Here is a 26,593-nt window from a genome sequence, read left to right as displayed (position 1 = left end):
GGAATCATATGGGAGGAGTAAAAATGTATAAAACTTCACAAGCATGAAGATGAATATATCTGCTGCGTTTAGTGATTCAATTAAGAGTATTGAGTCTACTAGAAATTGCAATAAAATCGCAGACAATAAACATTTTTATTTGAATACACATTGAAAATTATTTGGTGTGTATGCAAAATATATATTTTTAGCATCTTTTGAGGGCTTAAACTTTCATTTCATATCATGGTTTATAAGTAGTTTAATAATAAATTTTTATATGAGTGTATTCAATAATTTGTGAGTTGTTAAAAAAATAGGAAAACTAATGAAAATGACTTGAAAACTTTGAGTTTTAACGATAATAACAAAACAAAGGGTAAAGTGAATAGTATCAAGATTGACTTTTTAGTATAAAAATGTGGTTTTTCATTAAAATGAACAGTACTACAGTTTATCGTGAAAACTCCCGAAAAAAATTCCACAATCATACCAACCCTCCATCATATGCTGTCTCGAGCCTTCCCCGCCCGTTTCCCACCCACCCAAAGAATTCTACCGTCTTCTTCTGTCCAAATCAAACACTCGGATCAAATCAACAACAAAAAATTAGACATTCAAACCCAACTAGATCAACAAAAAATGAAACTCACTCAAATTAAACCACCAAACGACCACCATTTGTTTTAAAACTACTTTGCCTATTGTGGTTCGTTTTATTAACATGGGTATTGTAGGGATTTCGACAATATCGTACACATCCCGTTATACGACATGGACACGGACAAAAAAAATCAAAGTTGAGGCCCGAGTGTAATGGTCGAGTTGGAATAGTGTGAACTAGTTAATCTAATGGGTCATTTTAGTCACTTGTCAAGTACCCGCTTCAACTTGTTAAGAACAAAGATTTTAATAATTTAACGTTTTAAAAATAAACTCTCACTCTCACTATATGAACATATCACTATCTCGCTCACGATCTCGTTTTCTCTCTCTCTAGATATATCCTCCTTGGGGCCAATGGGTTAGTCTAGTGGAAAGAGAATAAAGGTTTGGAACCCCCAACTCGTGTTTGAAATCCCACAAGTGCATTCCTTGGGTTTGTTTAGAACATGTAGCATCACTATTTGAGATTTTTAAGAGTAATTCCACCCCACACCATAGGAAATAGTCTGGTCAATCATTGGGCCCCACTTTGCCAGACTGCTCAATCAGGCAAGGATTGTCTAACCTTGCGCCCGAGTGCCATTTGATCTCATGTCGACGTCGACCACTTCAAAGTCACCGTAAACCTAGACCCAAAACCCAAAAGCTATTGGAGCAAATTAAGCAGAGACGGATGAGGCAAGTTGCAAACCCAAAACGTAAAACCCATACCCAAAACTCAGATCCGTGGAGGCAGGATCAAGAAAGGAAGACAGAAAGGGCCAAGGTGCAGAGAGAAGGGTTGAGGTGGGATCGAGAAAGAGAAGGAAATGGAGAGGAAGAGGAAGTGAGGGAGAGGTAGAGGGGGCGGTGATGTGGTAAAAATTAACACACAAATTAAACCCTATAAATTATGCAATTGTAGTATGGATAAGTAGGGATCGTTCTAGGCCGGAGATTAAAATGGATGCTAATCAACACAAATTAGACTTAAAAACTGAAAACTAGACAAAACTAACACAAAACACTAAGGGGGGGTTTTGAACGAAATTTTGACTTAAACAAGTAAATTGCATAAACAAAGTAGGTTTGGACGAAAATTAGGTGAATGGCTAGCTAGAGGATTCTTCTCCACACATGAAACATATGCATACAAATTGATTTCCGGTTATTATTCCTATAAACCACGAATGACAATGCCCCAAATTAACCATGAACTGCACAAATTAACACTCAGATTTTCCTAAGTTCATTGAATTGGATTCAGCGACGCAACCAAATTATTCTTCTCAAGTTCCCTAACTATAAACAACATGATAGAGATACATATCAAAGATCATTAAGTTCTGTGAAAATCATAAGCATTGACAAAGTATTCGTAACTATGAACTGCATGATACTCCTGCTAGGAATTTACTTAACTCAATCATGACTAGTGACTTTTACTACTTGCAAATATAAGTTTATAACGATTAAGTGAAATTCCCTTATATTTTAGCATCAAATCCCTGCATGCAAACTAAGTACGCGTCCTTAATCAACATATAAAAATAAGTTCTCTATAAAACAGATAAGTAAATCACATTCATGGTTTACGAAACAATAACTGGATGTAATCAATTTATACAAAACATATGATCATAGCTTCGAATTCACCTCTAGCTAAAAAGAAATTTAGTTACACGTGTTTGTCATAGTTGAAAAGCAATCTAAAATAAGGATAGAAAGAACCCAAGACACTCCAGCAATCCAATGACAGATTGCACAATCCTTGGATGCAGCACGGCTCAAAACTCCTTATCTCCTTCCTTTGTCCCAAGCACGACACAAGTCTCTAAAATTCTTAAAAACCTGTGCACACTAATGTATTTTCTCTCTAAAACTCTCTCTATGAAAAATCCCCTTCCCTAAAGCTACGGCACAATGTGTGTATATATAGGCAGACTCACAGCACCAATCCTTAGAGGACAAGGATAGGGCACGACACAATTCTAGGAGAAAAGGGATTAAATTGTTTGCATGATTTTAGGACTTCTAGAATCAGATATGCATTATTAAAACATGATAGGACTCCCCCTTACAGCTGGAGATAAGACAAGATAGGATTATGATAGGATAAGATAATGTTAGTTTGGATAAGGTTGAATAAGATAAGATTGGATAAGGTCTCCTTGTTTTCAGTTGATTCCTTGTCTTCCAAGCCTTAATTTAATTCTTCTAGATTTGTAGCACATTTTTAGCATCATTTGTCACCAAAAACGTCCATCCATTATGCTCCATACGCATACTATCCAATCAAAGTCCAAAACTGCTCCAAATTACTTCATTTTGCCCTTTTTGTCACCTTTGCCATTTGGACCTACAAACACACGAAAATAACTTAAATCACTATAATAACTAGAAACTAAGTAAATGCAAAGAAATAAGCTAACAAAGTCGCATAAATATGCTCTTATCAGGCGGAGAAAAAGATGGAGAGGGAGAAAGAGGAAGATGAAGATGAAAAAGGAACAGAGGAAACGAAAGAGTTTTGAAGAAAAAAAAGGAGGAAGAGAGGAGATTTTTCTACAAAATAAAAAATAATCTAAACTACATATTAGTAGAACACTCTTTCTCAACCAAAATAGGGTGAAAAGACTATTTAGTCTTCTATCACAACAAAAGGTTAAGGGTAGTAACGTAATTTTACAAAACAAAATTTTGCTTGTTTTTTGTTTAAGTCTCACCAACAAATGATTTTAACATCTCTAATTAAAAAAAAAAAATCTCTCTCCCACTTTCATGTTCTCTCTCACTTTCTTCCTCTCTCATTTAATTTTAAAAACAAAAATAAAAAAATTCACACACTTTATGTGTGGGCATATACTGGTAAATAATAATAAAAATGAACTTTTAGTATCGAATTGCCCGAACAATTTATTTACAGAGTGGCGATGAACTCAGGCATTACCATTCACCAAGGCAATAATTGCCTTGGCCCAATTGATAGGGCAACTATTACCTTACTGGGGTGCAACCGCTATAAGAGAATGATATACAAAGGACAATAAACTATATAATAATAACTTCTATTCTTTTTGTTTACCAATTGAAAGTGAATGAACATCCGTTTCTTCAAAATAACCTTTGCTTCTTTTCATTGGCCAAAACAGTCTTTGTTGTTTGTTCTAAAATTACAAAGGTTGCATTCCAATTATTCTTTTTGTGGTTTGCAAAAAATTATATCACCTGCTAAGAGCCTAAGACGTTAAGTCCTCCTCATGTCGAATTCATTTTCAAGGTAAATAAATTATACGCTATTGTTTCCTTCTTCTTCACTCTCCTTTGTATTTTTTTTTCCATTTTTTATTAACTTATTCAATCAACGCTTAATTAAAAAGACGCAAGAGTACATAAAAAAGAGTACAAAAATCATTTTCTTTTTCATTGTCTAAACTCAAATTCTAGAATAAAGCAAAAGGTAAATATAGAGAGGAGCAGATCCTTTCTGGATCCCCTTCCATCCGGATCCTGCATACTCCCTACCATCACTCACCTTCCCCTCCCACCCCAATTCCCACTGCATATTTCCCTGACCTTCAACCCCTCCCAATTTCCTCGTCTTCTTCTTCTCTATAATTTTGCTTCGTCCGCCGTAGGAGAAGAAGGAAAGGATGTTGAAGAAAAAGAGAAAGAGTGAGAAAGTTGAAGAGGAATTATGATCTTACCCGCATGATTTTACGTGAACGGTTGATGTCACATCCCAGCTCGGGCCCCCATCACATTCCGGGCTCGACTTCACCGTAGCATGATATTGTCCGCTTTGGGCCCCGACCACACTCTCACGGTTTTGTTTCTAGGAACCCACACAAGAACTTCCCAGTGGAACACCCATCCTGGAATTGCTCTTGCACAAACTCGCTTAACTTCGGAGTTCCGATAGAACTCGAAGCAAATGAGCTCCCAAAGAGTATTGTGTTAGGAAAATATGAGAATATACATATAAGACATAGATAATCAATTCCCCTGAACGATGTGGGATGTTACAGTTGAGATTATTTTGTCTGCAAAATTTGGATAGAAAAGATCCGAAGAGGATCTTGTTCCAATTTAGAGGTACTAAAACTATTCATTAGAGACAAAAATTGGATACCATTTGAGTTTTTGAGAACAAGTCAATAAAAAGATTCAGAATGACTCATGTTTTTTTTATAGTACAAACACATGATATGATTTATGAAGTTGATTTGATAATGATAGCAAATAATAACAATTAACTAGTTCATTGAATATGGCATTTAATTATTTAAATAAAAATGATTAGAAGACTTTTAATCAATATTTTAATGTGGTAATTAGAAATGGGCAACTTGATTAAAGAATCAGCAAGACAATGTCAAATACCACCCTACCTCTTTGTGAAACTCATCTTTTAAACAAAGCAAGAGATTCAAAGTTTAGCTACCAAAACCTTTATTAAATTCGCCATGAAAATTACTAATCCGCCCAAAATTAACATAAAAAGGCGGGAAAATACCATGTGGGGTCCACTGTTGATAAGCTAGTCAACGACTCCAAATAGAGTCGTGATAGGCGGGGCCACTTCCATATGACTTGGAATTGTAATTGGAGAAATTTTTGAGTGTTTCAGAAAAATAGGTGTTATGATATAAATGGTTGGAAACATATTTTTTGTCAAGTTCGCAGTCATTTGTATAATGACGTTTGGTGTATCGGGCCATGTTCTAGGTACATTAAAAATGTCTCCAGTGAATGATGGGTTTTTAAGTCTTTATCATGTCTTTATCACATAAAACTCAATTCAAGTTTCATCTAACTCATGAATCATTAAAGTTGAATAACAAATTTGTGAAAATTGTTTGGGTAGAACAAATGAAAAGCATTGTTGTGGATGTATGTGTTATATAAGTGTGTGACTGATATATTGATGGAAACCAGTCTTTTAGCAATAGATTCTTACTTGTGACATGGAAAAAAACTTTAACGGATTCGATAATGGACTATGACAACATAGGTGAAGTGAGGAAAATGTTGAGCTGGTAAGTGACGAAATTTGAGTTTTAGGAGATTAAGTAGGATGCAAGAATGTTGGCGTTGCCCATCGCCTTGTCAAGTTGAGTTATCTAATTGTACTTTTACAATTTTCTTCTAAATTATGACTGAAAATCAAAGCTCTATGAAGTTTATTTAGTGGAACACAAATATATGGATATGGACTCATACTAACACCAAAAACCATATCTATTGGGCCTATTGGGCTTATTGGGCCTATTTGGTTGGGTTTGCGGTGTAAAAGCCTGGCCCTTTTTCTATATTTAACTCTCGAGTATCGTTTTCTTTGTTGAGTGCCATTCTACTTGTTAGAGGCGCCGCCGCCGCATCCGCCGCCGCTTCTCTCAAACTCTCAAAACTCTCGAACTCTGATATCTTCATCGTCCCCTACCTCACACGCACTCTGTTGTAAAGTAAGTCCTCAAAATTCTCTCTCTCTCTCTGTGTTGTTTCTCTGCTAATTGGGATTTTTATTTTGTTTTGTCTTTTTTTCTTTTCATTTGTTTGAATTAAAATCGTACCATTTCTTGCCATACATTTGCTTAAGCAGCTCAAGTAGTCATTAGTATAATTAATAAAATGGGATAAGAAATTATGATGTTCTTTGTTGCAGAGCATATATTCATTTGTATGTCGTTAAATTTGCCAGAGGAAAAAGAAAGTAACAAGTTTTCGTTAAATGGGATAAGGCGCGGGTGAGGCGGAAACCATGAATCGGTTATGGGAGGGTTTGGGCGGAAACGCCAATTACAGCGTCGGGCACGGTTGTTATCTGAAATTATGTGAATTGTTTTGTTCTTCTTGGATTAGTAACAAGTAACAACTGCCCTTCAATGGTGTCCTACTTGTTTCATATTGAGAATGTTGAATTTTCAGCTTCGTTGCACGGGGTTTAGTCCTGAGTTTCGCTCTCATAATGGAAGTTGTGAACTTTTGATTTTTATGATGAAATTAGTCGTTAATTGTTTTCAGTAAAATAGGTTCATTATGTATGTAGTTGTTTTTGTCTATAAAATTCATGTTAATGGTGTTTTTGTATGCTGTCCAATGAGGCGTATGGATACATCTCTCGTTAATGGGGTTCTTATAAACGTTTTAAATCAAATGATGTGCTGTGAATACCAGGTTTTGAATTATGATTGCGTTGGTTAGGATACTCTTAATTTCAGTGTATGGTAAACTTGGGTAATAACACTTTTTTTTTTTTTTTCATTTTCAGCAGACCAATAAGTAAACATGGTGCAGTATAACTTCAAGAAGATGACTGTTGTATCCAATGGGAAGGACTTCATTGACATTATCCTGTCTCGCACTCAGAGGCAGACCCCAACTGTAGTCCACAAGGGTTATGCCATTTCCCGCCTTCGTCAGTTCTATATGCGCAAAGTCAAATATACCCAACAGAATTTTCATGAAAAGCTCTCCACAATCATTGATGAGTTTCCTAGGCTGGATGATATCCACCCTTTCTATGGTGATCTTCTTCACGTTCTCTACAACAAAGACCACTACAAGCTTGCGCTTGGCCAAATCAATACTGCAAGTAAAAATATTGGAAATATTTCTAAAGATTTTGTGAAATTGTTGAAGTATGGTGTTTCACTTTACCGATGCAAATGTCTCAAGGTCGCTGCTCTTGGCCGCATGTGCACTGTTATAAAGAGGATTGGTCCTAGTTTAGCTTACCTGGAACAAATTAGGCAACACATGGCAAGGCTACCTTCAATTGACCCTAATACCAGGACAGTATTGATTTGTGGTTATCCAAATGTCGGAAAGAGTTCATTCATTAACAAGATCACAAGGGCTGATGTGGATGTCCAACCCTATGCTTTTACGACCAAGTCACTCTTTGTGGGACACACAGATTATAAATACCTGAGGTACCAGGTAATTGATACACCAGGGATCTTGGACCGACCGTTTGAAGACCGTAACATTATTGAGATGTGCAGCATCACAGCTTTGGCCCACTTGAGAGCTGCGGTGTTGTTCTTCTTGGACATCTCAGGATCTTGTGGGTACAGCATTGCCCAACAAGCAGCTCTTTTTCACAGCATCAAGTCTCTGTTTATGAACAAACCATTGATTATAGTCTGCAACAAGACTGATTTGCAGTCATTGGATGGTATATCCGACGAAGACAAGAGGTTGGTCACGGAGATGAAATCTGAAGCTATGAAGACAGTGATCGGTCAGGGAGGTGAGGCTACAAATGATGCGGGGGTACTCTTGCCCATGAGCACTTTGACTGAGGAGGGGGTAATTGCTGTAAAGAATGCAGCTTGTGAGAGGTTGTTGAATCAGAGAGTTGAACTGAAGATGAAATCCAAAAAGATAAATGACTGCTTAAATCGTTTTCACATTGCCATGCCAAAGCCTCGTGACAACAAGGAAAGGCCCCCATGCATACCTCAAGCAGTTATAGAAGCTAAGACTAAGCAAGCAATGGAGAAGGAAGAGAGGCATACAGAAAGGGATTTGGAGAATGAGAATGGCGGTGCAGGTGTATACTCTGCCAGTTTGAAGAAGCATTATATCTTAGCTAATGATGAATGGAAAGAGGATGTCGTGCCGGAAATTTATGATGGGCACAATGTGTGTGACTTTGTTGATCCTGATATTTTGCATAGGCTTGAGGAGTTGGAACGAGAAGGACTCCATCATGAAGAGGAGGGTGATGATTTTGAGATGGATGGATTCCAATTGACTCCAGAAGAGCAAAAGACATTGGCTGCGATAAGGAAAAAGAAAAGCTTGCGCTATTCACAACATAGAATGAAGAAAAGCACAGCAGAGAGTCGACCCATTGTACCAAGGAAATTTGACAAGGATAGGGAGTTCACAACAAAGAGAATGAGGAGGCAGCTTTCAAAATTGGGTATTGATCCTACTAGGGCAATTGAACGGGCTCGAAGCAGATCTGTCTCTAGGGGACGGAAGAGGGAGAGATCAGTTGACAGGGGTGATGCTGATGGTGGCAATGATATAGATGTGGATACACCCAACAAGAAGCAGCGTATGTTATCTAGATCTCGTCCAAGGTCTAGATCAAGGCCTCCGATTGAAGTTGTCCCTGGAGAGGGCTTCAAGGACTCTAATCAGAAGGCGAAGGCACTACAGAAGGCCAGGAAATCTAATAAGAATAGAAACAAGAATGCTCGTCGTGGAGAGGCAGATAGGGTCATTCCCACTTTAAAACCAAAGCACTTGTTATCTGGAAAACGCTCAATTGGAAAGACCCAAAGGCGCTAGATTATTTGAGGTACGTAAGACACATTGCATTACTTTCAATTCAGCTCGTCTTTCTTTTGTGCATCAACAGCATTCATCTTTTTTTCATCTTTTACATGCTTTACGCACACATGTTTTTGATGCGGATGCGTGAGAGTAACATTCTCGTAACAACCAGATACAAGTTTTGGCCTAGTAATCAATATGCCTTCTCTTCTTCCAGGGTGGTAGGTTTGCTTTGTATTTTGCACGGTGAGTTGTACTTGCTGCTGCAAAAGAACTCGGTTCTTTGGTTGCTGTTTCGGCTGGGGATTGCGGCCTGCAAGATCATGTAACCAGAAAAGTCTTAGTAGTTTCCATTCTTTTATTCTAAATTGTGTTTTTTTTCTTTAGGCAATTTTGGATCTGAATTCGTTTCGTAACCTTTTTTTGGTGAAGATTTGGTTTCGTAATTTTGTAGTTTTGACAAACTGCGAAACTTGGCCCGAGTGAAATTGCTGCCCGTTTGTGTTATTATACCCCTTCAGGTTAAGATTTTGGATGGTGGGCGACCGCCCGTATCTCAGGTCTTGATAGCAACGGGGTTGTGCGCATCACCCCCCCCCCCCACCCGCCACGGGAAGTTGGACTTCTTCCTGGGGGAGGCAGATTGATCCCATCCGGATCCACTTTGTGGGGATCTCTACCCATTCAAAGTGTATCGAACGGTTAGAAATCATTGGATTTTTATTTATTTAAAATTAAACACATAATATCTGACAAAAATTGACCGCACGATATATGATCAATGGTTAGAATGTGGAGATCCCTAAGATCTTCACAAAGTGGATCGGAGAGGATCCTCTTCCCAGATCAAGTCCCCACGTTAAACTCTGTAACTTTCATTTCCCTCATTTACAAGCAATTAAGTAGAATTAATTTTCTAAAGTTGGGAAAAGCTTTAGTATTAATAGTAGGCTGGTGTTATCCACATATTTTTTTTTCCTTTCTAAATGTTTTTTTTCTTCAAATTTTGGCTGTTAGATGGAATAAATTAAAGATAAATCAAAAGTTATAAATTAAAAGGGGTGGGTGGATTTTGACAAAAAAAAAAAGTGTGTGGATAACACAACATAAAAGATCTCAAGTACTAACCATACCAAACCCTCGGTTCAATTCTAAAGATTATTTTTCAAAGGGTTTTTAACACAAATGGTCCTTGAAATGGACTCTTACCATCAAAATGGTTCATAAAATTGAAAGTCAATCAATGTAGTCTAAGTCTTTGAAAATAGGTATCGCAAATCAATGTGGTTCTTCCGTCACAATTCTGTTAAAAATTCCATTAAGTGCTGATGTGGCACATAAATGGGTCCCACAAGATTTATGGGTTTTTATCACAAATAGTCCTTGAAATTGACTCACACCATCAAGATGATCCTTGAAATTGACCCACACCATAAAGATGGTTTCTAAAATTGAAAATCAATGACTGTAGTCCTTGAAAATAGGTGTCGCAAATCAATATGATCCTTCTTCCAAACGAAAATTTTGTGTGATCTATTTATGTGTTGCATCTGCACATAACGAAAATTTTGACAGAATTGTGATGGAAGGACTATGTTGATTTGGGACACTTGCGGGACTACATTGATTGATTTTCAATTTTAAGGATCATTCTGATGTTGCAAGTCAATTTTAAGGACCATTTGTGAGAAAAAAAAAAGACTTATGGGACCCATTTATGTGCCACATTAGCACTTAACGAAATTTTTAATTGAATTGTGATAAAATGGCTACATTGATTTGTGACACCTATTTTCAAGAACTACTTTGATTGATTTTCAATTTTAAGGACCATCTTGATGATGGTGATGATCAATTTCAGAAACCATTTGTGATAAAAATCATTTTTCAAATTTTCATATTTTTATACTAATCTAGTCCAAATGATGAATATTGGGTTTGACAAATTTCTAGCATTACTACGATCTATTAATATTCAGTTTTACTTGTAAGAGAGATTTTGAGTTTAAATCTCATAAAAAGGGAGTTCGATACCAATTTATTTTTTTACTATAAATATATCATCATAAAAAAAGTGTGAAGCATATAAGTTAAGAGTGGTTCTCTCTTATTGAAATTTGGAATACTATTATGTTTGATTTACTTTGATCCATAATACGTGCTACTAAGTCATCCAAAAAATAAAAAAAGGGTTAAATCTTACACATGGAAATATCCTCAATTCCTCATTATCCAAGTTTTTCACAAGTCGATGGATACTACAGAAGGCTTTGTGCCACTGCCACAATCAATGTCGTTACCAACACAGACGTGCAAAATCATAAGCCGACTCTGTAACCCTAATGACGTTCTTCGGATCGATCGCTCCAAACTTTAGAAAGCAAAATTCCGACAGACATGTCTAGTCAATTACAAAGTAATGCCATCGAAATAAAAGTTCTTTCGGCATGAAAGCGTATCTCTGGACAATGCTATACATAAGCTTGGAAAGAAAATCTGTGCACATTTGTTGGATTAATATGAAAAACTTCAACGCAGTTCTGCTGATACGCATACCATTATCGTCATAGAATGGATGTAAACTCGTCAGTACCAGGCTCACAACTGACCTGTTCGTATGTCCCCATCAAGACGTTCGGCATTAAGAGTCCCCGGAAGCTCTCTAAAATCTTCATTGAAAATAGAATACGCACTGCAAATTCCAAGCACAAAATAATATTCATAAGATGCTGAAGGACTTCAGACATTGTTCACTAAGAACGCACAGAGGGGAAGGACGGGAAGGAGTGAGTGCCAGAAGCAGCCAGAAATAGTCGAGAAATCATTTGGTGAGCATGAAAAATTCCAACAGGACACAGGATTCTTCAACAAATATGTGAACAATGTTCAGCAAACACCACTAAGCACAACAACAATTTCTCATTTCTTCGCGTTCAACAAGTTTTAAAGTACTCAGGTAATTCCCTCATGCAAGGAGAGAAACTAAAACTACAGTGAATTGTTTTAAGTCTCTTCTATTTTTACACCCCTTCCGAACAGATCGCTCTCTTCTTCTTTTGATAGTATTGATGAAAAAGTTGTGATAGTAATGACGAAAAAAGTATTTGAAAATTCATCTTTCACTGTAACCGCAATTTACATGTTAATGGCAAAAATTATATCCACAATAGAATGAATACCTGACATCGCCAGGTTGCCGCTTTCCAAGATTCACGAGGATGACAACAAAACCTGTGGCAAGTATCTGAAAGCAGAGCAGCACCAAAAAAAATTACATCAGCTATCTTAACTTATTTTTTAATCTCTTCAAAAAGGTGGTTTAAAGGGTAGACATTGAACTGCCAGTTTAGTGATATGTGTTTTGCTGTATTAAAAGGAGGGGGCGTGGCCTAGGCGTCCAATGGATAGCCGAGCCTAGGCGCGAGGCGAAGCCTCATGGAACCTAAAATTTTAATATTATATATATATATATATATATATATATACACAGAGAGCTTAAGGGGAGGGATCCCCATTTTTTGAAAAAAATGGGGATTAGGTGTGGGGCCCACTTCACATCTAATTTTAACGATCCGAACCGTCTATTTTGTTAGTCTCGATTCATAGATCATCCTTGCAAAAATTCAATTCAATCCGAAACCATTTGCCTATTTAATTATCAATATCAAATTTCATATTTTCTTATATAACAAAGTATTCGTTCATTTCCTTGAACCCAATTAGATGTCTTAAACATTTCTAATTTAGCTAACATTTTGCAATGATGATTTATGAATCGAGACTAACAAAATAGACGGTTCGGATCGTTGAAATTAGATGTGAAGTGGGCCCCATACCTAATCCCCATTTTTTTCAAAAAATGGGGATCCCTCCCCTTAAGCTCTCTGTATATATATATATATATATATATATATATATATATATATATATATATATATATAAGTATATTTATAACAATATAATACTTTGTAAAAACAAATATAATTATAACTAAATTAAAGATAATATCATCTTCTTTATTACTAAGTCTAGTTGTACTTGGAAACTATGTCATATAGTCTCAAAATGTTATAATTATTTATTTTATTGTAAGCAATTATAGACAACTTCAAGGAAAATAAGGATGAATGGTCACAATAATAGGAAAATTTCATGCAAAATAAAGGCTGAATGTTGCAATTATAAGTAATTTAAAAGGAAATAAAGGCTGAGTAGAGTAGTTATAGGGTATTTAAAATGATAAAAGCAATAATTATGGGAATTTAAAGGAAAATAAAGGGTTTAGTGGAGTTTTTATAGGGTATTTAAAATGAAATAAATGGGATGGAGAATTTATAGGGTATTTAAAATGAAATAAATGGTGAAAATAAAGGGTTGAATGGAGTATTTATAAGGTATTTAAAATGAAATAAAGGCTGAGTGGAGCAATTACTATGAAAATTTATGGGATTTGGAGAGAGAAAGTCTCTCCTTCTTCGTTGAAACTAGAACCGCATAAAACATTTCTGGATTTTGAAGGAAAAAAGGCCCACATGAACGCCCTGGACGCCCTGAGGCGTGCCTCCGCCTCCCAGACGCGCTCTGGCGAAGCCTTCCGCCCACTCCCTCAAAACAGAGGTGGGAACATTAACGCCCAGCCTCAGAGGCCGCCTAGGCACGCCCTGAGGCCAGCCTTTTAAAACACTTTGAGTCATAAAGAGTGGACGAAGGAAGATGTATTTATAGAAGACTCCGACATCGGATTATAGATTATGAGTTCATAACCCTAGCCCATTCACGTTTTGGGTGGAAGTGGAACAGATCTACCACATTAGCATTTATAACAACAGGAACTAAGAGAAAAGAGGAAACGTACATATAAAGGGCCAATGTCCCATCTGTGGGCAACAGGTGCGAAAATAAACCACATAATGATAATTACCCACATCTTCAGACTGAGAGAGAAAATTGCCATCAAAAGGATATCTATCAATTAAACATAAAAGAGCTTTCTGTCAGTATGTTGTATTCTTTTGGTGGAAAAAAAAAAAACTTGATGCCTACCAGGGAGCTTCATCTTATCATGTAGAAAACTGTACAATGCCCTCTTCCATGGGCTCGATGGCAGTGGAAGCTGAAACTTCTGGAAATACAAAAATCAAGGGAAGACTATTAGTTGATTCACAGTTTATGCAATGGCATTGACATTTCAATGGGATAAAGGGTTCAAGCATACCAGATCTTCATCATCATCGTCATCATCAAATCCATCCCTAAGATGTTTAACTGGTGGCTTTGGTTTGACAGCAACAATTAGGGAATCTAGACAAAAATATATGTTTAATAATTAATCCTAGCCACTCATCAAATGTGCCAAAAACAAGGACTCTTAACTAAAAAATTTCTTTTCCCTATCATGCCAAGCTAAAGACCTCACTCAAAATGAAGAAAAGAAAGGCATATGAAATTTTTTTAAGCGACGTAATGCTTGTCAAAACAATAACTATTTAACTTTCATCCATCAAAATCTGTAATTCAGGTAGCTGATTAAGTCAGAGTGGTCACAGTTTTGCAAAAGTATAATATGGAGTTAAACAACCACAAACAACTATATCATACATACTAAGAGTTTGAACAAATATATTGTGGAACTCCAAACAACTTTTATATCGATGTGAACAACAAAATCAACCGAAGCTTGAATGTAGGTTGAAACTACCCAACTTAATTAAGGACTGCTTTTGGGGTGGTCCTCCCATTGTGAAATTTCATAATCCGCACCGATAGCCCAAAAGATTTCAAGATCTTCCATGGATTACTGTTCTCATTCATATCTGGTGTCCTCTTTGTCTAGAAAAGGCATAAATTTAGGCAGGTGCTATCCACACACCTCTTAATACCTCCAACACACCCCTTGTTAATTTATGTCTTTTGTTCCTCTCTAATTCATCCGATCCAACGGCCGATACTTGAGACACGTATGGAAGGTAAAAAGGAGTATGTGGATAGCACCACCCTAAATTTATTCCAGTTTAATTAAGAGAAGGTTTGTAGAATCCTCTCTGATGTGCAGCTTATCATTATGTTTTCATGTAGCTTCTCTTTCTAGTTTCATTTCATTTCCCGTTCAGATCTTTTCTTTTCTTATCTGTCTTGGTCCAATGCCTTCTAGATGCTTAAATATGTAATTTTAGGTGATTTGGACAATAGAACCATTTTAATTCAAAAAATTTAAAAGTTGGGTGGGGAAATAGGAATTGTTGTTGTGGGGGTGGGGGAATACTGCAGCTCAAATAAAATCAAGTGATAAATACTATGACAAGAACAATACCACCGTCACTGAGTTGTAGGTACACATCTTGTGCACTTTTGCTATCATGCAATACATTGCCTCGCAAAATAAGCCTCAGCCTCTCAATTGGTAAGTGGCCATTCTCAGCTATCAATTTTCTCAAATCATGCACCTGTTTATGACAAAAAGCGGAAGCACATCAATATGTGACGATGCACACCTTTAAATCTCACACATTTTTGTTATACACTCATGTCCTTTACCCTAGACTTATAAAGTTAGATGAAACACTAAATATTTTAAAATATTAATACATGCTAAAAAGAATCTCGAGACACATATAAAGTGCTGGCAGAGATTATACAGACAGCAGAAAAATACTAAGGTCAGAAGTTCCAGATTAACTACAACTACTTAGAGTGTTTGAAAATGTCACAAAGTAAACAGAAAGCAATGTATTCATTGGGGGTTCTATAATGATCATGCGCACGCACAAACATCTAGAGTTAATTACACCAACATCCCTGATATTTAGCAGCGTGTTCACTTCAGGCTCTGTACTTCTGGTATTCACAGTGCAACTACTTGAGGTTTAACATTGTTGCACACATAGCCCCTTCAAGGAAGCAATCGGGTAGTGGATTTGACAGAATCGATTAAGGACTAAAATACACTTACGGTGTTATAGTCCCAGAAACGTGTCATTGCGTAACGGGAAAAGGTTGTGGATTGTAATAAATCTAGACTTGAACCTTATTGAAGAGTCTAGTTCTTAGAGGCTATAACTGGTGATCTCGTAAAATCTATCATACAAATTCTTGAACTATCAGCCAATAAGCTTCGGTCCTGTTGCGGTCTCGACTCTCTCGGGCAAGTAGATACATATAACACCAGTGAATTGGTCATGTCTGACAATCAGTGAATTGCTTGACTAGGCAACTGTTTAAAATCCTCACCTTTCGTCAGAACAATAGGTGTTAATTTCACGGAGGCACACATTCTGCCAAATGATCAAGAATTTGTAATCTGGGTTTTGATCAATTATGTATGCATAATATGAAATATGAACAGGAATCACATAAAACCAGGTAATTTTCCAAATGCAATCTGAGTCATGCATCCATATCTGACAGATATTGAAAGGGAGGGGGGCAAGAAAGATGAACGTACTGTGATGGATGAGGGGACTTGGAGACGAGAAGGGGGAGCTGGGCCAATGGTTCTCACAACGATCTCCACCTTCTTCTTCTTCTTCTTCTCAAACTCCTCGTCGCCGTTGACGATGCTGCTGTTATTCGAAATGGGTATCAGCTCTTCCTCCTCAGTAATCTCGCCCATACCATATCAAGCACCGGCGTCTCCGCCACCAATTCTTTCTTGGGTCTCCGTCAACCGTCGCCAAATTCACAGACACCGACGTCCGGGCTGTTCCAGAATCCAGACGGAGTCCTTCCGCAGGGGTCTTTTGTTTTGTGATTTCTTGTCGGACTCTCACAAGTCACGAGTCAAAACAGAGGCAATGGACCGGGCTTCATTGGTATTGGCTATTGGGTACTAGAATTGTAAAAGGGACTCGGTTCACACCTCAAGAGTCCAGGCCTTGTTTCGTTGGATAAAATCCTGTACGAGCAGCCTAGCCACGTTTCTCGTTCACCTAAATACGATTCATACCATCACGTGATGTTCGGTGTTAATTATATAAAAACGTGAGTATAATGTGAGGCAATGTTCAAAATAAATTCGTCACACGTGTGAGGTGTATAAGAATGTGAGACAGTGTTTCATATTGGAGGGCAATGTATCGTATTGGAGGTTTACCAAACCCTTGTGTATTTGCTATTAGACCATCTCCAACCGAGGGCTGGCCAGAGGGCTCGTTTGAGCCCTCTGGCCCTCCAAGATTCTCCAAGATATTAATATTTTAATGAACAGTACAGGGCCATATTTGCCTCCGTCTCCAACCGAGGGCCAGAGGGCCAAATGGCTCGTTTTAGCCCTGTCACAAAAAACCGTCTCCAACAGAGGGCCAAAGGGCCATAGGGCCAAACATAATTTATTATTTAAAAACTACAATTTAATGTTGTATAAATGGCCTAGGAAGTTATACGAAAAAAATAGAATTGAAAAAAAATATGAAACAAATTTTGTGAAATAGAAGTTATAGGAAAAAAAATATGAAAAAAAATTTGATTCATATGAAAAGGAAAAAAAAAAAGGGAAAAAAAGAAGTTTAAATTCATTAAAAAAAAAAGAAGAAGTTTAAATTCATTAAAAAAAAAAAAAAAAAAGATAGGCCTAATAATCCAACGGCTACTAGCCGTTACATTAAAAAACATTTCAAACTATTAGTGTCGGTTATAACCGACACTAATAGTAGAACTATTTAAAAAAAAAAAAAGCTCTTTAATGCTGTCGGTTTTAACCGACAGCAATAGGAAACATTAAAAAAAAAATAGCCAGCCCGGGGCTGGCTGGCTGGCCGAAAGCAGCCAGCCCTCTAGCCCTCCAGCCCTCTCCGATCCCGTGGGACCCTCCCAGATTCCAGAGCCCTCTGGCCTAGCCCTCGGTTGGAGACGGTTTTAGGGCTATTTTCGGCCCTCTGGCCCTCTGGACCCTTCGGTTGGAGATGGCCTTAGTCGTGTTTTACGACAGAACCTTAACTATCTTATTAAGTTTTTTTTTATTTGTAAAAAAATAAATAAAAAGTACCTAAATCCTCATTACTAGGAAACAAAGTTATCTTGTTTAATTCAAAAAATAAAATAAAAGACTATAAAAAAATATTATTACAGAGAAGATCATGAGGACTTTTTAATCGTAAATAGCAAAATAAATAATGCTAGGAGACTAAAATTTTAAACTAAATTTACAAACAAAATGATGTGGTTATATATGATTTGATTATTAATTAAATGTCGGTTAACGTGTTTGTTTTTTATTAGTGACACATCATTTGATTTAAAAGTTTGGTCTCCCTAACATCACCCTAACAAAATTGTTCATAAGTATTAACTTTCATAAGAAAATTGAAAAAACTAAATACAAGTGTCATTATACTACACTGCTACTGTGTTAATTTCCCTATAGTACATTGAAATCGAATATTAGCCATGTCTCGATAATACGTATTTAGAATTTTTATTTTAGAATTTGAATTAAACTCTTGAAATCTACTTAAATAATGACATACTTTAGTTGTAGTCCAACTGCCAAATTTCTCAAGTTTCATAAAATACAAAGTATTTTTGCAGAAAGTTGAGGTTTCATTACAAAACCAATTGAGAATATAAGAGGAGTAGTTCAATTACTTAAAAACACATACAAGATCCTTTCTTTCTCGAATGTGAGATTCATACTCTTAACACGCCCTATCACGTGGGACGAAGTTTCGAGCCTAACAGGACAACACAAATTGGAGGACATAGAACACAAATTGGAGGACTTACAACACGTGCGATCTTTTGAACTTTAGATATGAGACAACCTGCTCGATACCATAAAAAAATTTAGATTTCACCATAAAACAAATTAGTATACGATAAGTAACTCAACTACTTACAAGCACATATAAAATTCATTCTTTCTTTGACGTGGGATTCATATTCACTTTCTCAAATTTCATTTTTTCACAATGACGATGAGGACAAGCTAAAAGTTAAAAACAAGTTTACTTGAGTTGAGATTCATAAAATAATAACTAAAAAAATAAAAATAAATTAAATTAAACTGGGTCTTTGTTTTTAAAACTTGGGATGAGGCTTTTGTTGCCAACCATTCATCCAAGATAAAACGACATATCCCATCCGAAGTGTGTCCTTCCCTCCTTTCTTCGATATTAGCCTCTGGTGGTTTGAGATAACCAGACACACACAGAGAGAGATAGAATTAAGCAGAGAGAGAGAGAAGAAATATGGCACTGAGAATGTGGGCTTCTTCTACAGCCAATGCACTCAGAATCTCCACTGCCTCCAAATCCCACCTCTCTCCTGCATTTTCTATCTCCAGATGCTTTTCTACTGGTACGTAAATTACACACCTTTCTTCAACTTCATATTACATTTGTTTGGTATAACTATAATTATAGAAGGGCCTACCTTTTCACTTATATCAAAGGATGCAGCCAATGCATGCATAATTTTGTTCAACTAGAATTTGAGTGCTATGCAGACTTGGTTTCAGCATAGTTGACTAGAGCAGTGTGCTCCATCATTTGCAACTTGCATCTAAGTTTGAATCCCCTACCTCGTAGTTTGGTTTAATTTAGTGTAAATATCATTGTTTGTCAAAGAAAAGAGTGATTTTAGGAGTGCTGTGTATTTGGGGTATTTTAAAATTTGTTGTTGTAGGGTAATTAAGTTGAAAAGAATTGTAATGTTGGGGGTTATGTTTGGATATTGCAGTTTTGGATGGATTGAAGTATGCATCTTCACATGAGTGGGTGAAGCATGAAGGCTCTGTGGCAACAATTGGCATCACTGATCATGCTCAGGTTAATATATTAATATAATTATTATATCCTTTCCACTGGTCTCTGAACCTTTAATATCAATGTCTTTTGCAATTGGGTTAAAGAATCATTTTATTTTTTAAAATTGTATTGTTTGAGCATTAATTGTAATTATTCTCGTTTCCATAATATTATTTCGATACTTAATAAAATATAATATGATAAAGTATTAGCCCATGGAGTGAGTGATGCAGATGAAGCTTTGTTTCAGGACCACCTTGGAGAAGTAGTGTTTGTTGAGCTACCAGAAGCTGGTCGCTCAGTCTCTCAAGGAGGCAGCTTTGGAGCTGTGGAAAGTGTCAAAGCAACCAGTGATGTAAATTCCCCAATCTCCGGCGAAGTCGTCGAGGTTAACTCAAAGCTTACTGAATCACCTGGTTTGGTAATTCATCTTCCTTTTTCTTTTTCCTAAAACAATGCTTATCCTTCTTTCAATATATATTATTGTTCAAATATTTGTTCTACCGTGCATGAGTGCATCCATGTTTAGACACAGTATCGTACTCTTGTTCAAACAATTTGACATGTTATGCTGCTAAACCGTTAATTTATTTTGGGTATATTTAGATCAATTCGAGCCCATATGAAGATGGATGGATGATCAAGATCAAGCCCAGTAGTCCATCAGAACTAGAATCCTTGTTGGGACCTAAAGAATACACGAAGTTTTGTGAGGAAGAAAATGCAGCCCATTGAACTAATTGATTTTCAGCTGTTTAAGGTTTAATTAATGTTTGGTTGATTTTCAGCTGTTTAAGGTTTAATTAATGTTTGGTTAAGTTGTTAAATATTATTATCAAAGTACTGCAGAATCTAAGTCAAACCTCATGTTTCAACCTTCTGCCTACATTTTATGCGAATAAAAGTACTTGTTGAATCAAAACCGAAAAAAGGTTCATGGATTCGTTTTCATACAAAAAAAGGAGAGATATTAAAGGTCCATTCAATCATTGCAGGAGTAAGCGTGGGCATATGGATTTTAAAGAATTTGAATAGATTGTGGTGAAAGGATTTGAAATCCTAGAGGATGAGGTTGGATTCTTTTTAGTTTGGTTATATATACTTTTTGCTCTCAAATTCTACAAAATCCACAACTTATTGAAATCTTCCAAAATCTTAATTTTTTAATACTCTTAGATTTGGATGGATTTTAAAATCCTTTAAAATCTTTTAATTGACTACACCTAGATTTGAATAGATTCTAAAATCCTTTAAAATCTTTTAATTGACTACACTAAGATTATTTTAAAGTCTTTTAAAATCATTTCAAATCCAAGTTTGACTACACCCTCTTAGATTACTTTAAAGTTGACATTGCTTGTATATTATAAAGAAACTGCATTCAACTGTTCACTTCCATCTTGTTAGTCTTCACCAATTATATTGGACCGTACATATGATTGGATTAAGACTTAGATTTGTTTATAAACACCTTCAAGGCAATCCCTATGCCTATAGTATGTTCAAGGATGGCAGGACCAAGTTGTATCCTCAGAAACATCCAAAGATCGAAAATCTGAAATATGACAAGTGATGTATAGAAAAACAGAGGGGGCCAGCCTCACTTTTGCCTTGTAATCTTCCACCAACTAGCTCTCGGTACAGTGATCTTATTTTCTTATCGTCCACCGGATGAGGACTGTAAACATATTTTACAAGTGGAAGCAAGTCTGCCCTGGTATTTTTCAGGTTATATAGATTGTGATGGAAGCTTCTTAATTTTTGCAAGACAATTGTCTTTGGGTCTTGGATGGGGTAAGTAACTCACTCCAATTGCCGGATTGAGTCGTTCAAGCCTGCATTCAAAGTTAAACAAGTTGAATGTCAAAGGCAGGCCATCTATTATTTGTAACTTTATATATTAATTAATTAATAATAATAAAAAAATAGTGATGAAACTACTACAACATTTTAGAATTTGAAATGTCTGATGGTCAACTGTTCGATAATTGGTTTAAAGTTAAGTTGAAATTTATACTCCTCCAAACAAACAATTATAATGTAGAATATCACTTATATTAAAAAAAAATTTTAAGGGTAAATTACACAGTACTCTATCAGGTTTGAGGTCTATTACAATCGCATACAACATCTTCAAAACATTTCACTTTCATACCTCAACTACTATTTTATTTCAATATAGTACCTCCGTGGCTGCCACATATATGCCACGTGGCAAATAAAAATAATTTATTATTATTTTTTTAAAAAACTTGAATTTTCTCCAAAAAAAAAAAATTGAAACCCACTATCCCTCACACCCCCACAAGCGACCCACATCCCCATCCCTAACCCAGAACCCAAAAACCTAAAAGAAGAAGAAGAAGAAGAAGAAGAGGGAGAAAAAGAAAAAAACAGAAAAAAAGCCCCAGTTCATCCCCCCAAAACATGCAAGAAGAAGAAAGCCCCAGTTCGTCCCACCCGAGCCACCCCTTTCTCCCATCCCCCATCACCCCTCCCAAAAATCCCCCATCACCCACCCTAAAAAATTCCACCCGAGATTAGGTGGATCTACCACAAAACTAGTCCAAAAATCATCTCAAACTCAAAAGTATTTTCAAAACTCACCCACATTGAAAATCACGAGATCCTAGCGGCGGGGGGAAGGGAGGTGGTCGCGGGTCGAGGTGGGGCGCCCCGGGGGGGGGGGGGGGAGGGTTCTGGGGTTTTTTTTTCTTTTTTCCCCCCCTCTTTTTCCTCGTCTTCTTCTTCTTCTTCTAGATTGCAGGTTTTTTGCGGGTGGGGGACGAACTGGGTTTGTGGTTTTTTTTATTTCTTCTTCCTCCCTCTTCTTCTTCTTCTTGGTTAGGGATAGGGATGTGGGTCGCTGGGGGGGGGGTGAGGGATAGTGGGTTTCAATAATTTTTTTTTTGAGAAAATTCAGGTTTAAAAAGAAAAAATTATTTTATTTGCCACGTGGTAGACATTTGGCAGCCACGTGGCATATATGTGGCAGTCACGTCAGCATTTAACAGATCAATGAATGGAAAATGTAACGGAGGTGCTATATTGAAATAAAATAGTAGTTGAGGTATGAAAGTGAAATGTTTTGAAGATATTTTATGCGATTGTAATAGACTTTAAACCTAAGAGGGTACTGTGTAATTTACCCAAAATTTAATGATAATTAAAATTCTTGAATTTGGAACCTCACCGTCCAAATATACCATTGCATTGGTTTTGGATACACTTTTATTAGAAAACACATTGATATTTTTTTTTAAACCTTACGTCTTTCATAGAAAAAAACACTTGAAAGTGCTTTACGAAGAATTTCTTAGAATTTAAATACATTGATAATTCTTTTTAGACATGAGAAATTTCATCTCTTCTAAGTTTCATTAATGAGTAATTCATCTTTTACTTTCAAATTAGACACTTCATTTTTTTTTATCCATTTCTTCGTTCAAATTATCTTGAATATAGTGAGTTGTCTAATCCTAGACACCAAACTAACCTTCTGTGTTGCCCCCAAATTTCAATCGGTATCGGACTTGACAGGAGGGATTCAAATCACACATTTTAAATCCAAGTATCCAAATAGAACCTCAGATATCGTATTCATGACTTCGTAGTTATTTGACTGAAAGAAAAGTGCAAAGCACAAATGGAAATTAAACAAAGGGGAACTCACTCATAATTAAGGAGAAAATAGTGAAGAAATATTGTAATTTCAAGCTTGGTCAAATCAATTCCAGGGCATAGCCTACTTCCCATTCCAAAGGGAATGAAACTCCCTGCCTTGGCATTACTTTCCTACAAAAAAAATCAAACCACAACTTGACTTTGTCAAAAAACAGTTTGCTCTGGTATTTCGATTTTCAGTATACTCTGGTGTTTTTAACCATTAATTGGTCAAAGATATAATGATCAAGGCATAAAAGGTGAAAACTACGCTAGAAGGCATGCATGTCATATGATATTACAAGTTACATTGAATTATGAGCATTATCTTGCTTACATTCCATCTGGAGGGATTAAACTCCTTTGGATCTGGATAATATTCTGGGTTCAAATGGACACCTCTATACCACATCATTACTTTCCAACCCCTTGGTATTGTGTAACCTTCAAGACACAACATGTTCCAGTGAGTTTAACAGATTAAGCAAGGAATGGAGAAAGTAGTGAAGTTAATTTACCAAAGATTTTGACCTCAGTAGCAGCCTCTCGGTAGCTATACAATGAGACGTTAACAATGCGCAGCGTTTCATCGATTACCTTACCTCAGAAGTAATCAAACTTGTTAGTTGTTACGTACATTATATTAGCAAAATAGATGGTTGAAGAGTTGAAATTAGCCACCGAAATCATACCTTGGAAAGATATTCCATCTGTTTAGTTCCTCTAAAGTTAAATCCTTCTTCTGGTGATGCCGTTTTCAGAATCTCCAGTTGTTCTGCCTGAAATATAATAACATTGGGTTCAAAATATTTCAAAAGAAACTCAGAAACAATTGAACTAGGGTCCTTGGTTGGAAGAATGTGGCCACCAAAAGTAGCTGGAGACAACATGTTCTCACAATTTCTTTCCAAGTTAACCGAAAAACAAAAAGAGACTGAAATATAGATGCACCCACCTTGGCTTTTTGGTAGTATTCTGAATGTTCATGTAAGAAGAGAGTAGCCCACAAAGTGGCATGGGCTGTAGATTCATGACCAGCGTTTAAGTACATGAGAATTATGTCTATAATCTCTTCATCATCTAATTTGTTACCATTCTCGTCTTCGGTTTCTATTAACATATCGGTCAATCTGTTCTTTCCTTTGATATCTGAGCTTCGTTTCTTGCCCGCCTTCCGTCTACAATACCTTGAATAATCTTAACCATCCCTTTTCTAGCCTGATTCGTGTAAGAATATCATTATCGAGATTCAAGTCTAAAAAATGATATCATAAAAAGAAATAGATAAAGACCCGCATCTCAAGTTGGTTACAATAGTACACTCCCCTCTCTTCAACCATGTTTGAATATCTCTTTTTGTAGTTTAGATTATTATAGAATACCTCTCGATTCTCGAATCAAAAAGAAGAAAAAAAAGGAACTGAAACGAAGAAATTTATCAAGTATTATCTGACCTTGAGGGCTTTATGAAAAGCAAAGCCAGGAAGGTTAATGGCCATGGCCCTTAGACCATGATTCATAAGAGTATAATCCTTTTCCATGGTTTCCAACAGTGTACCAACCTCACAACTCAAGAAAATGAACATGATTATTCTGAATGTGATCTTCCTAATCTCTATCAAGAACTCAACGGGTTTCTTTGCTTTTGCTAATTCATCCAACGAACTGACTATGACATCCTCTATATACTCCGGGTACATGGACAGTGCCTTGTGACCACTGATTGGGGCGAAGATATTGATATTGCACGCCAGCCAACTCGCTGTGGTTTGGCCGGAATTTGCCTCGAAAGGGGCAGTCTGCGTCGGAGCTTGTGTACGGGGCTTCATGGTTCGACTTCCAAGATGCTAAGACTATGGTTGAGTTCGTAGCGACGAGATAAAGACGATGGTGATGTTGAAATTGTGATTTGATGATGATTTTAGGATATGGGTTATGAGTGTGGCACGGTGAAGGAGAAGAAGAAAGAGAGAGTGAGGGAGAGTGATGGGAAAGAGAGGGAAGAAGGAGACCAAAAAGGGGATGGGCCCCACGTGGTACATAATTTAACACCAAAAATAATTTTAAAAGAAAACAATACCCAAAACAAAATGAAATTACATTACTTTTAAGGGTGAGGTTTCACAATCTACCCCCCTTATAAAAAAATTTCGTCCTCGAAATTTAAAAATCACTTACTAAATTGAAATACTCGAAAATAGGAAGAAGAATATAAAGAGAAATCAAGTCAGAGTGGGTGCATCAAAGAGAATATGCCACACCGTCGTGAGGCGGGTTGCAAAATCCTCTATCATGCCTCCAAGCTCTTACTTTCTTCCCCATCAATGTAAAAGTAGAAAACATACTTTATAAAGATATAAAGTCGGAAACGCATATTGACGTAAGGTAAAAAATAAGTACGCAAGATACTATAGCGTCAAAAATAGATATGTACTAACATATAGGTTGAAAATTTGAGCTGAACTTAAAAACTAAAAACAGAAATACTTCCCCCAAAATATTTGTAACGACAAAAACAAATAACTAAAGTAAAGGAAGTTAAAATACTTATACTGAAAACCAAGATTGAAAAATGAGAAAGGGTCTCGCCCAAGAATTTGTAACCTCACGTAATCCAAGAATAAATGTGTCTTTGGATCGAGTCCCAAGAATAACAAATCCAAAACTATATCAGCCGCCATAGATGGATCTTTCTGCTCACTTGCTCAACGAACCCAACGAATAAGTTTTCAATACCACAGTCGGCCGCCTGCGATATCGATCACACATTTGTTGTCTCGGTAAGTAAGCAGTAATTTCTTGAGGGTGCACAATTTCACATGTCGTAAATTCAATCATCCGAATACCAGTTCACAATACTCCTCTGCTAACCAGTGTTGCCTGTAGAAAACTTTCGTACTACATCGCAAAAGTGTCGTACCCAACCAACAAAATAAAAACTATAGTCGTAACAACTCCATCCAGCACTAAGCATCATATCCTTCTCAATTCTTCCAAATGTGACCAACTACTCCAATGTTTTGCCAACAAAGAACTCACTTGAAAACTATACCTTGGAATTCAAGAGAAGTGGCTACCATGTTAATAGCAGACCTAGAAGCTCTGGCCAAGCAAGTAGAAACGAGAAGTCACTTTCCCCAACAAACAGTATCTCTAGGGAGCTATTGCAATACTCAATTCACCTCTCCATTTTTGCTTAGTTGTAGATTTCTAGTCAAACGAGGCCAAAGTTGGTGGAAAGAAGGAAGAAGAACTCGTAAGTGGTCAAACTAAAA

General features: G+C 36.6%; 4 protein-coding genes and 1 long non-coding RNA gene across 8 annotated transcripts; 2 read left to right on the top strand and 3 right to left on the bottom strand.

The window, feature by feature from the left end:
- The first annotated feature begins 5,955 nt into the window (after positions 1-5,955).
- On the top strand, positions 5,956-9,423 carry LOC103409453 (nucleolar GTP-binding protein 1-like). Of its 4 annotated transcripts, none has more exons than XM_008348268.4 (3): positions 5,956-6,089; positions 6,896-8,941; positions 9,142-9,423. In XM_008348268.4, exon 2 carries the CDS (start codon positions 6,913-6,915, stop codon positions 8,929-8,931), a length of 2,019 nt encoding a protein of 672 aa, XP_008346490.3. In that variant the 5' UTR covers positions 5,956-6,089; positions 6,896-6,912; the 3' UTR covers positions 8,932-8,941; positions 9,142-9,423. The 4 variants fall into 4 exon arrangements, with proteins under 4 accessions (XP_008346490.3, XP_070679491.1, XP_028960277.2 ...); XM_070823390.1 differs by having other exon boundaries at positions 9,134-9,423; XM_029104444.2 differs by having other exon boundaries at positions 5,968-6,089; positions 6,899-8,941.
- A 1,692-nt stretch (positions 9,424-11,115) lies between these two features.
- On the bottom strand, positions 11,116-16,923 carry LOC103436873 (uncharacterized). The gene is made up of 7 exons (XM_029104443.2): positions 16,358-16,923; positions 15,227-15,359; positions 14,132-14,217; positions 13,960-14,038; positions 13,772-13,881; positions 12,096-12,160; positions 11,116-11,608 (listed from the first exon to the last, which is right to left on the bottom strand). Exons 1-7 carry the CDS (start codon positions 16,523-16,525, stop codon positions 11,515-11,517), a joined length of 735 nt encoding a protein of 244 aa, XP_028960276.2. The 5' UTR covers positions 16,526-16,923; the 3' UTR covers positions 11,116-11,514.
- Positions 16,924-18,787: 1,864 nt separating this feature from the next.
- Positions 18,788-20,577, top strand: LOC103409716 (glycine cleavage system H protein 3, mitochondrial). Its single transcript, XM_070823950.1, has 5 exons — positions 18,788-19,206; positions 19,588-19,676; positions 19,906-20,076; positions 20,262-20,415; positions 20,453-20,577. The coding sequence occupies exons 1-4, from the start codon at positions 19,098-19,100 to the stop codon at positions 20,388-20,390; spliced, it is 498 nt and encodes a 165-aa protein (XP_070680051.1). The 5' UTR covers positions 18,788-19,097; the 3' UTR covers positions 20,391-20,415; positions 20,453-20,577.
- On the bottom strand, positions 20,261-23,450 carry LOC139187531 (uncharacterized). The gene is made up of 2 exons (XR_011582317.1): positions 23,329-23,450; positions 20,261-21,490 (listed from the first exon to the last, which is right to left on the bottom strand). It is a non-coding gene; the product is annotated as an uncharacterized lncRNA (long non-coding RNA).
- Positions 23,451-23,616: 166 nt separating this feature from the next.
- Positions 23,617-24,916, bottom strand: LOC103438126 (ent-kaurenoic acid oxidase 2-like). Its single transcript, XM_070823072.1, has 5 exons — positions 24,773-24,916; positions 24,274-24,536; positions 24,011-24,097; positions 23,837-23,915; positions 23,617-23,762 (listed from the first exon to the last, which is right to left on the bottom strand). Exons 2-5 carry the CDS (start codon positions 24,436-24,438, stop codon positions 23,617-23,619), a joined length of 477 nt encoding a protein of 158 aa, XP_070679173.1. The 5' UTR covers positions 24,439-24,536; positions 24,773-24,916.
- Positions 24,917-26,593: the final 1,677 nt, after the last annotated feature.

This window comes from Malus domestica, chromosome 06 (assembly GCF_042453785.1).
Source record: "Malus domestica chromosome 06, GDT2T_hap1".
In the NCBI taxonomy this organism is placed as follows: Eukaryota; Viridiplantae; Streptophyta; class Magnoliopsida; order Rosales; family Rosaceae; genus Malus; species Malus domestica.
The sequence above is the reverse complement of the archived record's forward strand: the minus strand, read 5'-3'. Positions and strand labels throughout refer to the sequence as shown.

Coding starts and splice junctions, on each gene's coding strand:
- LOC103436873 (XM_029104443.2), bottom strand. CDS start 16,525: ATGGGCGAGATTACTGAGGAGGAAGAGCTGATACCCATTTCGAATAAC. Junction 14,218..15,226: donor CCTACAACTCAGTGACGGTG/GTATTGTTCTTG, acceptor ATTTTTGTCTAG/ATTCCCTAATTGTTGCTGTC. Junction 12,161..13,771: donor GGGACATTGGCCCTTTATAT/GTACGTTTCCTC, acceptor CTCTGCTTTCAG/ATACTTGCCACAGGTTTTGT.
- LOC103409716 (XM_070823950.1), top strand. CDS start 19,098: ATGGCACTGAGAATGTGGGCTTCTTCTACAGCCAATGCACTCAGAATC. Junction 19,207..19,587: donor CTCCAGATGCTTTTCTACTG/GTACGTAAATTA, acceptor TGGATATTGCAG/TTTTGGATGGATTGAAGTAT. Junction 19,677..19,905: donor GCATCACTGATCATGCTCAG/GTTAATATATTA, acceptor GCTTTGTTTCAG/GACCACCTTGGAGAAGTAGT.
- LOC103438126 (XM_070823072.1), bottom strand. CDS start 24,438: ATGTTAATAGAAACCGAAGACGAGAATGGTAACAAATTAGATGATGAA. Junction 24,098..24,273: donor AATACTACCAAAAAGCCAAG/GTGGGTGCATCT, acceptor ATTATATTTCAG/GCAGAACAACTGGAGATTCT. Junction 23,763..23,836: donor TACTGAGGTCAAAATCTTTG/GTAAATTAACTT, acceptor TGTGTCTTGAAG/GTTACACAATACCAAGGGGT.
- LOC103409453 (XM_008348268.4), top strand. CDS start 6,913: ATGGTGCAGTATAACTTCAAGAAGATGACTGTTGTATCCAATGGGAAG.